Source organism: Nicotiana attenuata, unplaced genomic scaffold (genome assembly GCF_001879085.1).
Source record: "Nicotiana attenuata strain UT unplaced genomic scaffold, NIATTr2, whole genome shotgun sequence".
Classification (NCBI taxonomy): Eukaryota; Viridiplantae; Streptophyta; class Magnoliopsida; order Solanales; family Solanaceae; genus Nicotiana; species Nicotiana attenuata.
This window is the reverse complement of record NW_017674988.1, coordinates 48,276-63,995: the sequence shown is the minus strand read 5'-3', so window position 1 is coordinate 63,995 and position 15,720 is coordinate 48,276. Positions and strand designations below refer to the sequence as shown.

The 15,720-nt window shown below is 35.7% G+C and overlaps 2 protein-coding genes across 2 annotated transcripts; one reads left to right on the top strand and one right to left on the bottom strand.

Annotated features, from left to right (window-relative positions):
* The first annotated feature begins 2,266 nt into the window (after nt 1–2,266).
* LOC109219546 lies at nt 2,267–2,952 on the top strand. Its single transcript, XM_019384002.1, has one exon. It carries the CDS (start codon nt 2,386–2,388, stop codon nt 2,902–2,904), a length of 519 nt encoding a protein of 172 aa, XP_019239547.1. The 5' UTR covers nt 2,267–2,385; the 3' UTR covers nt 2,905–2,952.
* Nucleotides 2,953–7,121: 4,169 nt separating this feature from the next.
* On the bottom strand, nt 7,122–12,133 carry LOC109219548 (chaperone protein dnaJ 15-like). The gene is made up of 9 exons (XM_019384004.1): nt 12,025–12,133; nt 11,842–11,953; nt 11,659–11,763; nt 11,466–11,516; nt 9,975–10,064; nt 9,786–9,894; nt 9,514–9,662; nt 9,369–9,422; nt 7,122–7,848 (listed from the first exon to the last, which is right to left on the bottom strand). Exons 1-9 carry the CDS (start codon nt 12,081–12,083, stop codon nt 7,609–7,611), a joined length of 969 nt encoding a protein of 322 aa, XP_019239549.1. The 5' UTR covers nt 12,084–12,133; the 3' UTR covers nt 7,122–7,608.
* Nucleotides 12,134–15,720: the final 3,587 nt, after the last annotated feature.

Sequence of the window (15,720 nt, the reverse complement as noted above, 5' to 3'; positions counted from 1 at the left end):
GTCCATTTCACACCTGTGCTCGCTAATAAATTTACCCACTTTCCACAAACCTGATTTCTTCTTGCTGGCACGCAACATCCAGTGACAACCCATAAACCACCTATAGCATACAGCCTTGTATACCTCCGTAGTTGACTCACTTACCGTCATCTCACGGCACTCTCTTATACTGTAGATTTTTACAGCCCTAATTAGGCGAGCTTTATTGGGGAAATACATGCCCTTTGTCAGAACAGCTGGTCTAGACTCATCCCACATCGCTGACCGAATTTCGTCATCATCCCTTGTGAGGGCATCCACGTTTGGCATACTTGGCAAATTATCAAGGTAGGGAATATTCCGCTCATGAAATGGCACGTGGGACTCGTACACTCTTTGTCTAGTGGGAGGTGGAGGAACATGCTCCCTCGTCACCTCAGGTTCAACATTCACTTCCTCCTCATCATCACCCTCATCATGGAAGGGTGTGTCATCCCCAGACTCATCCGCATTGTTGTCATAATCACTATCATCTTCCTGACTCTGCGCATCAGCCAAATCACGAGTCAATACGTCGTCTATGGGCAACTGTGTGAGGTCAGGAACATCAAGAAGCTCGTTTTCACTGCACAAAAAGAACAAAATGGTAAGTTACCCAACTACATAAATACATTTGATATAGCTACATCAATTTACTTACAAGTCGCACTGTCTTGACGTTTCATGATGGATATTTTCTTGTTGGTGATAACTCCCGGATGGACCACCGTGCTCCAATACTCCAGAACTACGCATATTCAAACTAGGGACGGGGTCATAACTTGTAAAATTCATATCCGGACGATACCCCCTATGAAAAATATAAGTGTTAATACAAATCCAATTAAAACATAAAATAAACATCGCTAAAGCGTAGTAAAATTGAAGTTTACCCGTCGTCTTGTGGATTATATAAAGTCGAAAAATTATAATGTGGCTGCTCATTCGCCGGTGGTGACAAGTTTAAATCAAGGCAAGCTCTTTCATCAGCAATCTGTCCGGCAAAAACTGCTCCAGAATAACCACCCGATGACTGGGGGTTATCCCTACTATGCACGCCCTCATTATTGGGAACGTCTTCCACCTTGACGTACATTTCCAATAATTTTATTACAATAAATTCCCTGTATTCATCCGAAATCCGCAAAAAATCTCTAAGAGTTTCATCATCCTCGATGTTAAACTCAGAATAATAAGCAAACCCCTTTGGAGTCACTGAATACGGAAACCTACCGGTTACTTTAAGGTTAACCGAACGCTTCCTCACACTCATTTTTTTACATAACAACGAAACCAATTTATCATACTCCATAGTAAGCGGCAATTTAACATGACACTGTGGAGGTGAGCTATACCTCACAGAGTTATTCTCCAGCACAACCTCAACCCCCCTCCCCCCCCAATATAATGGAACCCTTATTTTTGGCACTTCAGACATTGTACAAAAATAATTGATAAGAAGAAGAGAGAAGTATGAACGGAAGTTAAAAGTTTGTATTGAATGAATTTTCATAAAACTGAAACGCCTTTAAATAAGGCAAGTCCGAGCCTGGGGTGCAGAATTTTTTTAAGGAATTCGCAGTACAATAATACGTTTTATGTGTTTGAATTATTGTTATGTCAGTTAATTATTGGCGGGGCCAAATTAGTAATTCGCAGTACAACACTGCGAATTAGCTAAAAAAAAATTTTTTAATAATACGCAGTACAATACTGCGAATCACTATTTCTTTTAACTAATTCGCAGTATAGTACTGCGAATTATGTATTTAAGTAACTTTTTTTTTAGTAGTAAAAACGTATTTTTTGTCCAAAAAAACATTAGAAAAGTTTCGGATATAAGAGAGTAATAATATTTCTGAAAAAAATACCATCCTGGAAAAAAACAATTGAACTGCCATTCCATTTGGATCTGGAAGGGATATGAAGCAATACAAAACTTGGATTCGAAGGTAAACGCAGCTGTACTTATTGTCCTGTTTCATTTAACATGACCACGTTATAATATACCAGAGCAAAGGAATCGAAATTTCTTTCAATTTTATATAGTACATTTTTTTCTCTGCTCCAGATTTGAAAATCACATAGAAGCCGCGCTTTAACGGCTACTTCATATAATAAAAAAATCCAAATTAACACCGACCACAAATCTTTTTCCAGCCTAGCTTTCCCCATTTTCAGATTCTTGATAAAAAAAAAAAAAAAACACCCTTTTTAAACCAATAAAATGCCTCAACACAATACCCAAGAAACCCTACAATTAAAGTCCAAAGTAAAACATTCCTCAAACTCAGAAAGTCACTTGTTATAGAGTGAACTTTCAGCTCTGCTCTTACATTTTCAGTTTTCAAAAAAATAGGGTCAAAAATGCCCAAGAAAAGGTCGCCTATTTTCCAAAAACTTTCCAGTTTATTAAACACTTCAATTTTCTTAGCAAAAATGAAGAACCCCATTATTCCAAGGCTAGTTTCATTGAAAAGAGCAAGAAAAATGAAGAAATTTAGCCTACTCAAGCATTACAATTATGGGTATGTTCAAGAATACCAATTTTCTCCTTCAAACACACCTTTGCTTCAGTACCATAGGAAAAAGTCACTTAAAAAACAGAGAAGCTACAGAGATTTCTGCTCTGTTTTTTACATTTCGAAATGTTTGGGGTTGATGAATGGTCAAGGAGAAGAAAAAATGAGGTACCCAGTGTTGGAGTTGGAAGGATTAGCTTCAATGGAAGATGCAGTAGTAGCTAGAGAATTTTCAGAATTTAGTGAGGGAGATGATTTCATTGATGAGAGAGCTGAGAAGTTTATTCAAAGGTTTTATGAAGAAATGAGATTACAAAGGCAAGAATCACTCTTGGAGCAGTTCAATGCAATGGTCGATAACTAATGAAAGCAGTTAGTCGGCCTCAAAACGGGTACTACTGGATATCGAGAAATCGTTCTGTTTCTCTTCTATTTTTTTTTTTTTTTTTTTTTTTTTTAGGGGGGGGGGTAGGGGGGCGGTTGAGTTGAGGTTTTTTTTTTTTTTTTTAATTCTTTTGATTTAATCTTTTCCACATTGTTTTTTATGGCTGTGGAGATATGTCGTTTCTTCTTCTTCTTTTTTTTTTTTTTGTACTGGTGCTTAACGAGGTTGTTAGTTGGTTTGTTTTAAAAAATCTTAATTGAAATTGGATAATTTCTTAGGGAGAATATATATATATATATATATATATACATACAAATTTTATATATCTAAGCTACCGAATATAAATAATTTCGGCTGTGGGCTAAAAACGATCTTTGCCCAACATTGGGCATCTTACGGGAATGTACCAAAAAAAGACACTATTTTCCAATAACTAGCGTTTTAGTCATGCTACCAAACAACAAAACAAACAACAACAAACCCAGTTTTATCCCAACATGTGGGGATTGGGGAGGGGTAATCTGTACGCAGACCTTACCCCTACCTAATGCAGGTAGAGAGGCTGTTTCCAATAGTCCCTCGGCTCAGGAAGGGCAAGAAGAGGAAGAGGGAAGCATTAGGTTACCAATGATATACAACATTTAAAAAATATAGGCCAAAAAAAAATTCAATGGGTATTATTGCGAATCATTGAAAACACATACATGAGACAATATACAAAATTTGACGAAGTTTGAAGGTGAATAGTTTGGAGTTAAAATTCATTATCAATAATAAACTATAATAACTAAAATTAGGCGAAAATGGATTTTTTTTTCTTCAATGAATATGGCTGGACTTCGGTGAAAACATACAGTTGAGGCAATATACAAAATTTGAGCAAGACTGGAGGTGAGTTGGACTGGTTTGGTATCAAAATTCATAGTTAAAATTGAGTTTAAAAAATTCTTTTGCGACACATGCATCACGCACGTATCTCACAACCGGTATATATGGATATATATGTGATACACATTTGATACATATGTGATACATAGTGTGATGCACATAGATCTTCGTCCATGTTCATCTTGTGTACTTTAAATTTAGCTCAAATTTCAATTCAAACACCTAAATCTCCACCAAATCGTCGCAAAATTGAGATTCACACTCTTTAAGATGTACCCAATCTATTCCAACAACACCCACTCGAAATAAATTCCAATTTCGAAAACCTCAATTTTTGAATTCAAGCTTAAGCAAATTTCAATAGCTGTCTATGGCGTTTTTAGTTTAATCCTTCGATCCAATCCAACAAACTAATATTAATAATGATTTCTATATCGAGTTAAGGTGCTTGATTCTCTGAATTTTGAACTTAAAGGAATTAGAATATTGTAATATTATTGAAGACTCAAAAAGTTGGACTATCTTTGTGTTTTAGCAAAATAAAGAGAAAAAAACATAAGTAGGCAATAAATAATAAAAAATTTCAAATACCTAGCACCAGTAGGTATTTTACAAAAGAGGCAGCTAAATAAATATATTCTTAGCAGGAAGATAAAAATTATATGGACCAAGAATCACGTTCCAAAAAAATGTAGAGCATTCAATTCCTTAAAAGAGTCCAAAAACGGTTATAATTCTTCTCTTTTAATGGACACAACTTCCTAAATTAGCGCCGAACACTAATGAAGAGAACTCTTGAATTACGCATTAGTAATTAGCTATGCGCTTTCTATTGCTACGTGCATATATGATATTAAAGCACTATGTTTCATTTTGGAAAACATATCTTACACTTCTTTTTCGAAATTTTTTATGTGTCTTACTTGTTGCAAATTAACACGTCCATGCATGTCAATGTCGAATTGTACATTAGCATGTGTATATAGGGGTGTGAATTCGATTTATCGATTCGATTTTGATTCTTATCGATAATTACTTATCGATTATCGATTTATCAGGGGCGGCATCAAGTTGGAAGAGTGTCGCAGAAAGATAAAGATCTGCACTTCCCTTTTACAACATAGGAGGGAGGGGGCCTCGTTCCTAAAAAGCCTTTCCGATTGCCTCCGCCCCTATCTCTTAAAGCTACGGCATCCCACCGATCCCCGAATCGGCTCTGCTAGTTGGCTTTGTTGCTATCAAGGCATAGCATTTTGTACATATGCTTATCGTTATCGTTTCAATAAGGTTTCGATTTTTTCGATTTCGATTTATCGATTTTTAAGGCTTATCGATTCGGTTATCGATTACACCAATAAGAAAATTTGCGGGATTCCACGGAAAGTATATCGCTATAAACACGCCTAACTAATATGGACCAAAAGAAGCTAAAATAAGACAAACACCATTTATAACATAAAAATTATGTCAACAAGCACATGCAACGAAACTAAAGTAAGGGATCAAATGTATGTCACCAACACTCCAACGGTATAAAAAAAAAATACATCATCACGGCTAATTCTATTTTCCATTAATTTGAACTTCATTCCCTTGAAATTTAAATATGATCATTCCTTAAATGTGGTAGATGAAATAATAGGGTTAGGGACTTAGGGTAAAGGAAAGGGTATTATAGAATAAGGGTTAAAAAAAAAATTTTAAAAAAAATTCTTTTTTTTAGTATTTCTTATCGGTTTATCGATAAACCAATAACCGAAGAGGACAAAATCGAAATCGAAATCGATAACTCGATAAGGAAAATTTCGAAATCGAAATCGAAATCGATAAATCGGTAAACCGATAACAAATAATCGATTTGATTTATCGATAAACCGATTCGAATGCACACCCCTATGTGTGTGTGTGTGCGTGTGTGTGTATATATATATATATATATATATATATATATATATATATATATATATCATTGGTATAAAGTTTTATTTTTAATTGTATGTCAACATAACTTTTTACGCAGTATAATGATGGTATTAAATAGTTTATAAATTACAATGGTATTTTTTGTGTATTAATATAAAGAGTATAGTGAATACTTCATATTGTGTTTTAATCTAATAGTAGTAGATAATTAAATATATACATAGAATAAGAATATACATGGTATTGTAATAGTATACAGATATATGTATATAATATATATACAAGTGGTATAATGGTGGTATTTAATATATGTATATATTAGGTATAATATATGTATAAATAATATATATGACATATTTTATTTATACTATTCATATACTATTCAGAGTACTGAAAATATTCGGAGAATATTTGAATGCTAGATTTTAAAAAATTAGAATATAAAAAGACAGAGAGATTTGATTGCTAAATTAAGCAACTATAAAATTTAGAATGAAAAATAGGAGGAGAGAGAACATAAAAAGATAAATAAGAATAGAGGTGATGCCATAATCTGTGTTGCTCATTAATTGTGTACATAATTTTTTACACTCTGCTAATATTGTAAAAGAATGTGCTATATATGGAATAAATAACAAATCATACCATTTTCTTAAATACTTTTTAAAAGAAGCTCAATAGTGTATTTTGTATTACAAAATGACATTTGGGCTTTATTTTGTAGATTTTATTTTGGACTAGTTTTGGTTGAAATTGTTTATGGACTGACAATTTGGATAGTTCTCTCTTAAACATTTGGAATTTGTTTGGTTTACAGTCCAGTTATGCAGAAATTATAATGCCTAAATTGTTTATTCAGTGATATTATTGCAGGGGTTATTATTTCATAAATGATCATGCATGAAATGTTATGCGATAAAAAATAATACATGAATTATAATATACAAGTTGCCTAAATTAAGGATATTTTTTGTCTTTAGATACTCTATCTATGTATTGTTAATACACATTCTTATCTCATATTCTATTACATGGAATAATACATTTCTGTTATACCATAATCAATAAGCGCATTTGATTTCTAGTATTAATCTCTGCATAACTTATGTTTAAACTTCAAGTGAAAATAAAGCTAGAATTATATCAGTTAAATATAAATAATGTCTTTTTACATGGTAATTTTAGGAAAAGGTTTAGATAACTATTTTCTACAGCTATATAACCAATGGGTTACATGCATTGTCCCGATGACTATTCAACTATTTTTCTTATGAAAACAAGGGATTCAATAGTTATTTGAGCTGTATATGTTGATGGTATTGTGCTTTCCACAGGTAATCAGCTGCTGAAGTAAATAAATTCAAGACAGATTTCTAGAAAGAAAATGACAGATGAAATAGAACTTGCATACGTTTGAGAAAAGGTAAGTTTACAAGAACTGGGGAATCACAACATCCAATTCCATAACATTCAAATTTTCTGTAAGAATGAGATATACCCACCACTGAAACATTACAATTTCACAGTGACAAAATAGAAAAGAAAAATAGAACGTGTTCGCTGGCGGAAATTACAATACCTCTGAATCTATAATCTGTATGGATTGACAAGTGAAGATCAGCCTAGTTGAGATTATGGTACATCACAAGAATCATGCATACAATTACAAATAGAACCTATATTTCAAACCAAACATGCATCAGAGAGATAAAGCACTTGGCGAAGCACAAGACCGACCAATAAATAGAGCAAAGAATATATGAGGAGACTTCTTCCAGTAGCACTATACCTGCACTTGTGGCCTTGACAGCAATTCTAGAACTCGAAACTCCGCAGGAAGTAGGTAGAGAACATAAATAACCATCCAACGTTTCAGTTCTTTTTATCAGACCCTTTGAGGTTAAGGTTGAACCATCTTTTCTTTGATGACTTGTCCTTGGAATCTGAACTGCCATCTTCCCCTGGACTATCGGCTTTATAATCTTCACCAAGGACCTTACTGCTACTTCCGTTACTGAAATGCCCACTCCCACTGCCACTTAAATTAGCAACGGACCTTGCAACTGTGAACGAAGAGTGGATGCTGTCTCTTTGTTTCAGCATCTCATCGACCTTTACAAATGGTGGTACTTAATCAGCATGCAGGAACTATCAGATAATACAAGGAACAAAGTGAAGTAGCATCTAAAGTTCTAAACAAACAAGAGATGCATTAATGATAGCAAAATCAGGGAAAATATATTGTTGTAACACTTCCCAAAACACTAAATGAAAGACAAGCGACTTGTGTTGCAAAGAATTTGGACATACCATCTCAATACGAGGACATTTACGTAATATAATAATCGGAGAAGGGTCATATTTACCGCTGTATTATTGAAAATAAATCATATCTACCCTACGTTTCACTTTCTGAGTATTTAAGGGCCTACTGTTATACTTATTTTTGTATTTGCCCCCCATCCGTTAAGTGACCAGTCCCAACTTTAAAAAAGACACGTGGAGTGTCTAGAATCAATTTTACAGGACCCGGTTCATTTTATAAAAACCCAACCCCAAATAAAACATAACCCGACCCACCGATTCCCCTTAATGCTGTAGCTTTTTATTTACTCCTTCCATTTTGACAATTTAGAGAAATTAGTTGGTGACATATCTTTCCTCTCATACTCTACTCCGAATTCCAAACCAACAACCCACATCATACCAAGGTCGATATAACTCTAAGCTTTATCACATCCAACACCAATGGACTGCGAGTATCAATGATGGAAGGAGGTAAGCAAAGAACCCTCAACATTGTCCAAATTTTAATTTAAGTTTGGTCCAAAGCCAGTCCCAACTGAAAAAGCAGTTCAGATAACTGAAGAAGCTGTGATGGGGATGCAGGAGAGGGGATTTGATGCTAGTATTTCCAGTTTGCTTCATTCACTACATCAGCAACCAATATCAAAGCTAGTTAAAAAAGAATGTCTAAGCTAGTTTGAGCTGGTGGTACAAATTTACTTGTTACTTTCAAGCCAGTTAAGAATGCCTTCGCTGATTCAGAAAGCTGCTCTTTCTTTTGTTTCAGAACTCCTTCTAGCATGCTAAAGTAGTCTGAATATGCGTTTATAGTAACTATCCAATCTCTAAATAGAAGAAAATCTATATCTGGTGTTTAGTTCCTCATTATTATTGGCCTTCTTCTCTTCTGGCTTCTTCAGATATTCCAAGAGTAGTCAAATAGGAAATTACTTCAATGGCTGTGTCTAATTCGACCAAAAAAAAAATCATGAAAATAGGAAGGATAACGTAAAATCCCAGAAATTCTTCTAAGCTTTTTCATTTGTTCCTTTGACTAAGTGGGTAAATTGGTTTCGAAGGGTCGGGTTATGTCTTCTACTTGGGGTTGGGGTTGTATAAAATGAACTTGGTCCTTTAAAATTGATCCTAGGCACTCCATTTTTAAAGTTAGGACTGGTCACTTAATGGATGGGGGGCAAATATAAACATAAGTATAACGGTAGGCCTTTAAAAATTCAAAAAGTGAAATGGATGGTAGATATGACTAATTTTCAATAGTACAGGGGTAAATATGACCCCTTTCCATATAATAACTAAACCAAGAGACTTTTCAACAGAAAACTTACAGACTGCTTCTCTTGGCTGTATCTGTTGGTCACTTCCTGGAAATGTGCCAGTGCCTTTGAACATTAACATGGAAAGTAGAGCAATAAGGATATATGGAAGAATCAATGTCCAACAACAAATATTGTCTAGAAGTAGATTGACAACCTTTCTATATTCTACTTCAAACTGCCGAAGCTCATTTCGTTTCCTCAAAATATGAGCCTCAATATCCTTGAGCTTCAGAGTAGTATCCTCATATGACTTGGCACAGAGAGCCTCAATTGTATAAGTAGCAGGCTTGAAGAAATTATCTCCTGCAGAGAGATCAGACCAAAAGTCAGCCTTAAGGAATTTGGCATCGGAAAATCAATTGTTATTTGATAGTGTTTCTCACAGCAGAAAAAACAAAAGTATTCAACAGAATAAGTAGCTCCAACCATAAACAGCGAATATGTGAGTGCCAGCTTTAAGTTCTGAGACCTCACAAGGTTGAAGTCCCTCCAGCTTCTTAAAGAAAGCAGCTTCAGGGTCCTTAGCCATCGCTAACTACAATATTTCAAATTATTTATTGGCTCTGACGACAACACTGCATAATGAATTTGACCAACAGGGTGATATTCACATACCGCATTTACAGTTGAATCCATTCTATACACCTGAAAGTGCAAGAAATACATTCCTGCTGACGTCACTTTACCCGTTTTCTCACTATCTTCCTGCATACCGTGACAATTCATCAGATTTGATCAGTCAATTGCTTGGTTAGAATACACAAGGCATGCACGACATGTCCATCTAAAGTACAGTAGACTATCTCACAAATCACAGAAGTTTGAGGCATGCTTAGACCTTAAAATTGAGAAGAATTACTCCAAAGATAACTGTGAAAAACGCAAAGCCGATGTGCAGGCAAATTAGAGGTAATTACTGAGCATGTTGAGCTTATATATCTAAGATAAGGGATTACAGGTCCAATATCTGCTCTGTATAAGTGAGTTATACTTAATGTATATAGCAGCCTCACAGCTTATGCAGATTGCAGACCATGAAGAGCTTCAAAATCAGAAAATTTCAAAATTACACCTTAGAATGAGGTCTAGTTGTTATACCTTGGAATGAGGTCTAGTTTTCCAAAGCAGTCGATTGATACTGTCAATTATAAACTTCAGTTTACTGAGATCTTAAGAGGATACAGCCTCATCTATTACAGCTAACCCCTGACTATAACTTCCTATGACCGCATATAAGTCATGAGGCATATGCCTTAAAAGCTTAGCTAACAGAAAATCAAGTGGAAATTCAACCCAATCACCACTTACAGGAAAATAAAAAAGTTACTATTTCCATTTCTAGGACACAGTAAAAGAATTTAGAATCAGCTAGCAAAATATTTTTCTGAAAATTAGAATTGACTAACAAATTTTCTACTTCTGACAAATTTCATAAGCAACATTTTTTGTTAGCATTAGCAAAAGATATGAAAGGTGCATCACAACATGTTAGTTAAAACATTTTATTTCATCGGTAAATGCGGAGATGCACTTAATCATTACGATTATGCTGATCAAAGAAAGGAGTCTGGAGTTCATATTAAATATATATATATGTCATAAAGGACATGTATAAAGGAGCCAACGAACAGAGTGCGAGAACACTAGTAGGAGATATACAGGAGGATCTGATAACCGTGAATTTACACCAGGGATCGGCATTGAGCCTATACTTGTTTACCCTAGTTATGAATGAGCTAACAAACACAATACAAGATGAAGTCCCATGGTGCATGCTATTTGCCGACGAATTGTGCTAATTGACCAAAACCATCAATGGTTAAAGTAAGAGTTTTAAGATAACTAGAAGTAAAACTGAATATATGAACTGCAACTGTAGTCAGCATAAGAAGAGTGAAGTTGAGGTGAGACGGGATTGTGGTGCCTAAATGCAAAAATTTCAGATATTTCGGATCGCTGTTCCAAGAGAACAAATGATGAAGGAAGATGTTACACATTAGCAGCCTGATGAATCTGTAACTACAAACTTCAAATCACTCAGAACTCAGCATCAATGAAAAGTATCTCGAACTCGCAATGGAAACTGATAACTGTAAAATGCAGTACCTGCAAAGCCAGGCCATAACCCCCATTTGCATCTTGTTCAAAATAGAGCAGCTGAAATATACATAAAATTCAGTTTTAATATCTCAACCCATGGCAAAGAAGAAAAGACAAAAACATGAAGATATACATACACTGCTTACAAAGTACATGCAAGAATAGCTACCATTAATATTCTACAGATCTGGAAGTGTACCTTAAATTTGCTTTGAGCTGCTGAAGTAACTCTAACTACAAGCCCTGCCTCCGCTTGTTCACTGCTAATCGTTACACCAAAAAAATGGGCACTTTGCTTTTCAACCTGCAGTAAAACCAAACTAAAAACATCGATACAGCTGAAATATTGTCCTGCTAATTGAAAAAGGAAATCAAATGCTACCTTTCCGCTAAGTGATGTCCCAATTGGAAGAGGACGAATTGTGACAGTTCCATTCAAAGCTTCTTCAAGAACATTAGCAGAGACAGTCGTTTTGATGGGAACACCCAACTTGCTATCAGATAGATAAGGAATTCAAAAACCAAGAAAAATCTACTAGAATGATAAGTTTGGTATGATGATTACCTAAACAATGCTGCAAACATTGTGTTGACAGTTCCAAGATTGGACAAATCAATTTCCATATCCGTTCCTTCAGCATCAAGAGCCTTAAAATTTAAAGATCAAATGTCAAGAGAGTAGGCAAATGGCACATGCGCGTGAGCAGTTATATAGGAACTATAATCAGTTAAAGATTGCCATGTGTATAAGTCAATTGGGAGTCTGTCTACTAAATAAATAATGCACATCATACCTGACTAAAAAAATAACTAGCACAATTTGGATAGATTGCAAAAAGCATAAAAAAGAAACTATACACATACTACTAGAGCGCGCGCGCGCGAGAGAGAGAGAGAGAGAGAGAGAGAGAGAGAGAGAGAGAGAGAGAGAGAGAACGGAATATCTGCTACACTTACTAAGAAATGAAAGCACGCTACAAGCCTCCATACATTCGGCCCAACTTTGCCTAAGCACACGTTGAAGTAGAGACAAAAGTAAAATATCACACGATATATCGAGGGTTCAAACCCAAGGGTGAACAGATAAGTATAGACAAAGGAGGAACCCGATTTGTGACCGAAAATCCTTTCGATCGCCCGAGGAACGTGAATGTAGACACGATCACCCATCAACAATCACGAAGGATCTGGAGTACATGTTTCTCCGGACAAGGGAATCTATGTTATCAACATGTGAACCCCAACATTGTCCTACCGCCTTGCTCCACGCTTCAATCACTCCCTTGTAATCCCAACTTTTTGGAAGAACCTCCTAGACCGCAGGCCCAGAGGTCTGCTTCCCTTTTTTGCCTTTCTGAGATTTGGGAGCTTTTTAATAGAAGGACCAGTGAGTGAAGCCCCCGCATAAGTGATAAATGCAGAAGATGGGACGATTCCTAACGGAGGTGAAGAAGCACCACTGGCTAAAGGTGTAGAAGGCTGGTCGTCTATTGAAAAGAAGTTGAAGCCATGGGGAACTATGTGAGTTGCAAGGGGATAGAAGAAGGAAGAATTGATTGGAAAATAAGAGAAACATGAAAATCAGAGAATGAGATCAGCAAAGGGACTTTGAGTTAATGGGAAGGCCCACAACCAAATATATATAGGCGAGAAAATTCTCCTTCTATAGCCGCCAAAATTCGGAAAGGTTCCCTATCATAAGTAGTCATCATTGCCTGGAAACGTAACAGGTGAGGAGTCCAACAAAAAATGACCACGTATTCTTGAGTATTAATTGCAGACTGCATGAGTCACGTCAATCCTGAAGATTTAATTTCGATGAAACTCTTTCCTGCAAAGAAAGAATTCTCTGCAAAATTGACTCTTACCAAGAATATAAGGCTACCACTTATCGAGCATTCGTCATCAAATCGCCCGACAAGTTGGGGGACTGACTGTATGGGTAAAATTTACCCTCTCCACGCCGCTTGACCGAAAAATCCCGTGTGGCAATTAAGGCCTAGAAATCAAGTGACAGGACCATTGTTGAATTTGGTAGATTTTGAGGTTATGGTCATAAAAGGGTCAGAGGTGGTTGAATAAGTTCTGAGACTCAATCAACCTTATCCATAGATCATGGATATCTACGTTGCGCCGAAATAAAAGCCGATATCGAGGATCCCACTACCCACTACCTTAGGGGTGCTTATTGGGCGGATCAGACGGATAATTGCGCTTAACGTTTCGGCTTATCAGTTATCGGATTATAAATGTAGTAATCCGCTAGCCATCCAATAAGACAACAGGTGGATTGGTATCAGATTAACGATTATCGGGCGGTTAACGGGCGATTTATCGGCTAAACCAAATAGAATATCAAAAATATGTTGTAGAGAAACTATTAGCCAAGTCAAAATCACAAAGGTAGCAGCTAAAATGAGATCTTGTAGTTACAGTGGAGGAACGAAACGACGACTTAGTGTTGCTATGGCCCTTATTGGAGATCCAAAGTTGGTTATTTTGGATGAACTGGTAGGTAGTGGTAATTAGAATTCTTACTTTTATGCTAAAAATAATTTCTGCTCAACATTTTCTTTTCCTGATACCTTTATAGACTACTGTATGGATCCGATAACACGATGCAAAAAGAGGGCGTGCCATTATCTTGACAATCCATTCAATAGAAGAAGCTGATATCTTAAGCGACCGCATAACTATCATGGCAAAGGGACTCAGAAAAACCTTACCTGAAGTTGATGAATTCTGCTTTTCTAAGCTCTGGTTGAGAGAAGAGCCAAGCCCAAAAGCTTCAGCCTTCAAGAGAGAGACCAGTCTGACGATTAACAAGTGATGAGCACGAGCAGATTCAGAATGAGAGAAACTTTGATTAGGGATTTAGGACTTAGGAGAGATGAGTGAATAGTGATGACTGGTCGAATTCTCAGTTCTCACTCTCTGGCTGCAGACTCAATTAAGAATTAGAAATTGGGATCTAGCCATTTAGAGTTTTAATAGTACTTTATATATATAAGGGTAAAAGTGTAAATATAAAAAAATTTAACGGTTTTAACGGTTTATCCGATAAGAAAATTGAGTAATCCGCTCCTAAACCGTTAAGCCGTTAATTATAAAATCTCAATCCGTTCACCATCCATTACCCCGATAATCCGATATCAATAAACCAATAAGCCATCGGTTCGGTTCAGTTAACGATTTCAGTTCATTTTTTTGAACAGCCCTACACTACCTTATCCACTGGCATGATGTCTCGAAACTCGGAAAGGCAGTTCTCTTCTCACCGCTATAAAAGCCGCTCCAACGCTCAAAAGAAGGATTATTGAATACACACATAAAAACTCTCTCTGTAATAAAAATACCATATTGTGCTAGCCTTTCTTTGACTAAGCTTTGTAATTCAACCATATTCGTGAGTAGAGATTGCTTGGAATTGAAAATAAAGAAGAGTTTTCCAGTCACATTATTTCTTTTTAATCTATTTTGCTATCTTCGATTTATCTTTATTCATTATCTACCAGTGTATCAAAATAAATCAACTGCTAGCGGCCTTTGAAAAAAATCTAAATTTAATTGTTTAATCTCAAAACCAATTTTTGGATCAAACAATAACTACAATTGAAAAATAATTGGGAGAAATTCAAAAATAGTCAGTTTTACAAGTGGTCGTTTAAAAATAGCCCAGTTTCAAAAGTAATCGAAATTTAGTCACTTTTCATGTAAAGATAAATCTGAGCGAAAACACTATTCAAAACCCGAAAAATACGCCAGTATATTATGCTGGAGTTCCAGCATAAGCATACTTGAATTCTAGCATATTATACTGGAGTTCCAGCATAGGTATGCTGGAACTCCAGCATAATATGATGGAGTTCCAGCATAAGTACACTAGAACTCCACCATAATATACTGGAGTTCCAGCAAGTATACCGGTCCAGTATAATATGCTGGAAGTTCATACACAAGTGCTCGAATCTCCAGTATATTATGCTGGAACTTTCCGTGTGTTGGAGTTCCAGCATAATATGCTGGAAGTTCATACACAGGTGCACCAAACTCCAGTATATTATGCTGGACCGCTCTCTGTTGCAGCAAAATAGTGGCTATTTTTCATTGACTTGGTAAACGCTGGCTATTTTTGAATGACCAGTCCGAAAATTGGCTAGACCGTGCTATTTTCACAAAATAATTCTAGGTCGGCACATTAACTTTACAATATATATATATATATATATATATATATATATATATATATATATATATATAT

Excerpts from the sequence above, each read along its gene's own strand:
- LOC109219548 (XM_019384004.1), bottom strand. The coding sequence starts at position 12,083 with ATGGAAATTGATTTGTCCAATCTTGGAACTGTCAACACAATGTTTGCA. Across the intron at positions 11,517-11,658 it reads CAGCTCAAAGCAAATTTAAG|CTGCTCTATTTTGAACAAGA; the intron begins GTACACTTCCAG and ends TGTATATTTCAG. Across the intron at positions 9,423-9,513 it reads TTGAAGTAGAATATAGAAAG|GCACTGGCACATTTCCAGGA; the intron begins GTTGTCAATCTA and ends TAATGTTCAAAG.
- LOC109219546 (XM_019384002.1), top strand. The coding sequence starts at position 2,386 with ATGCCCAAGAAAAGGTCGCCTATTTTCCAAAAACTTTCCAGTTTATTA.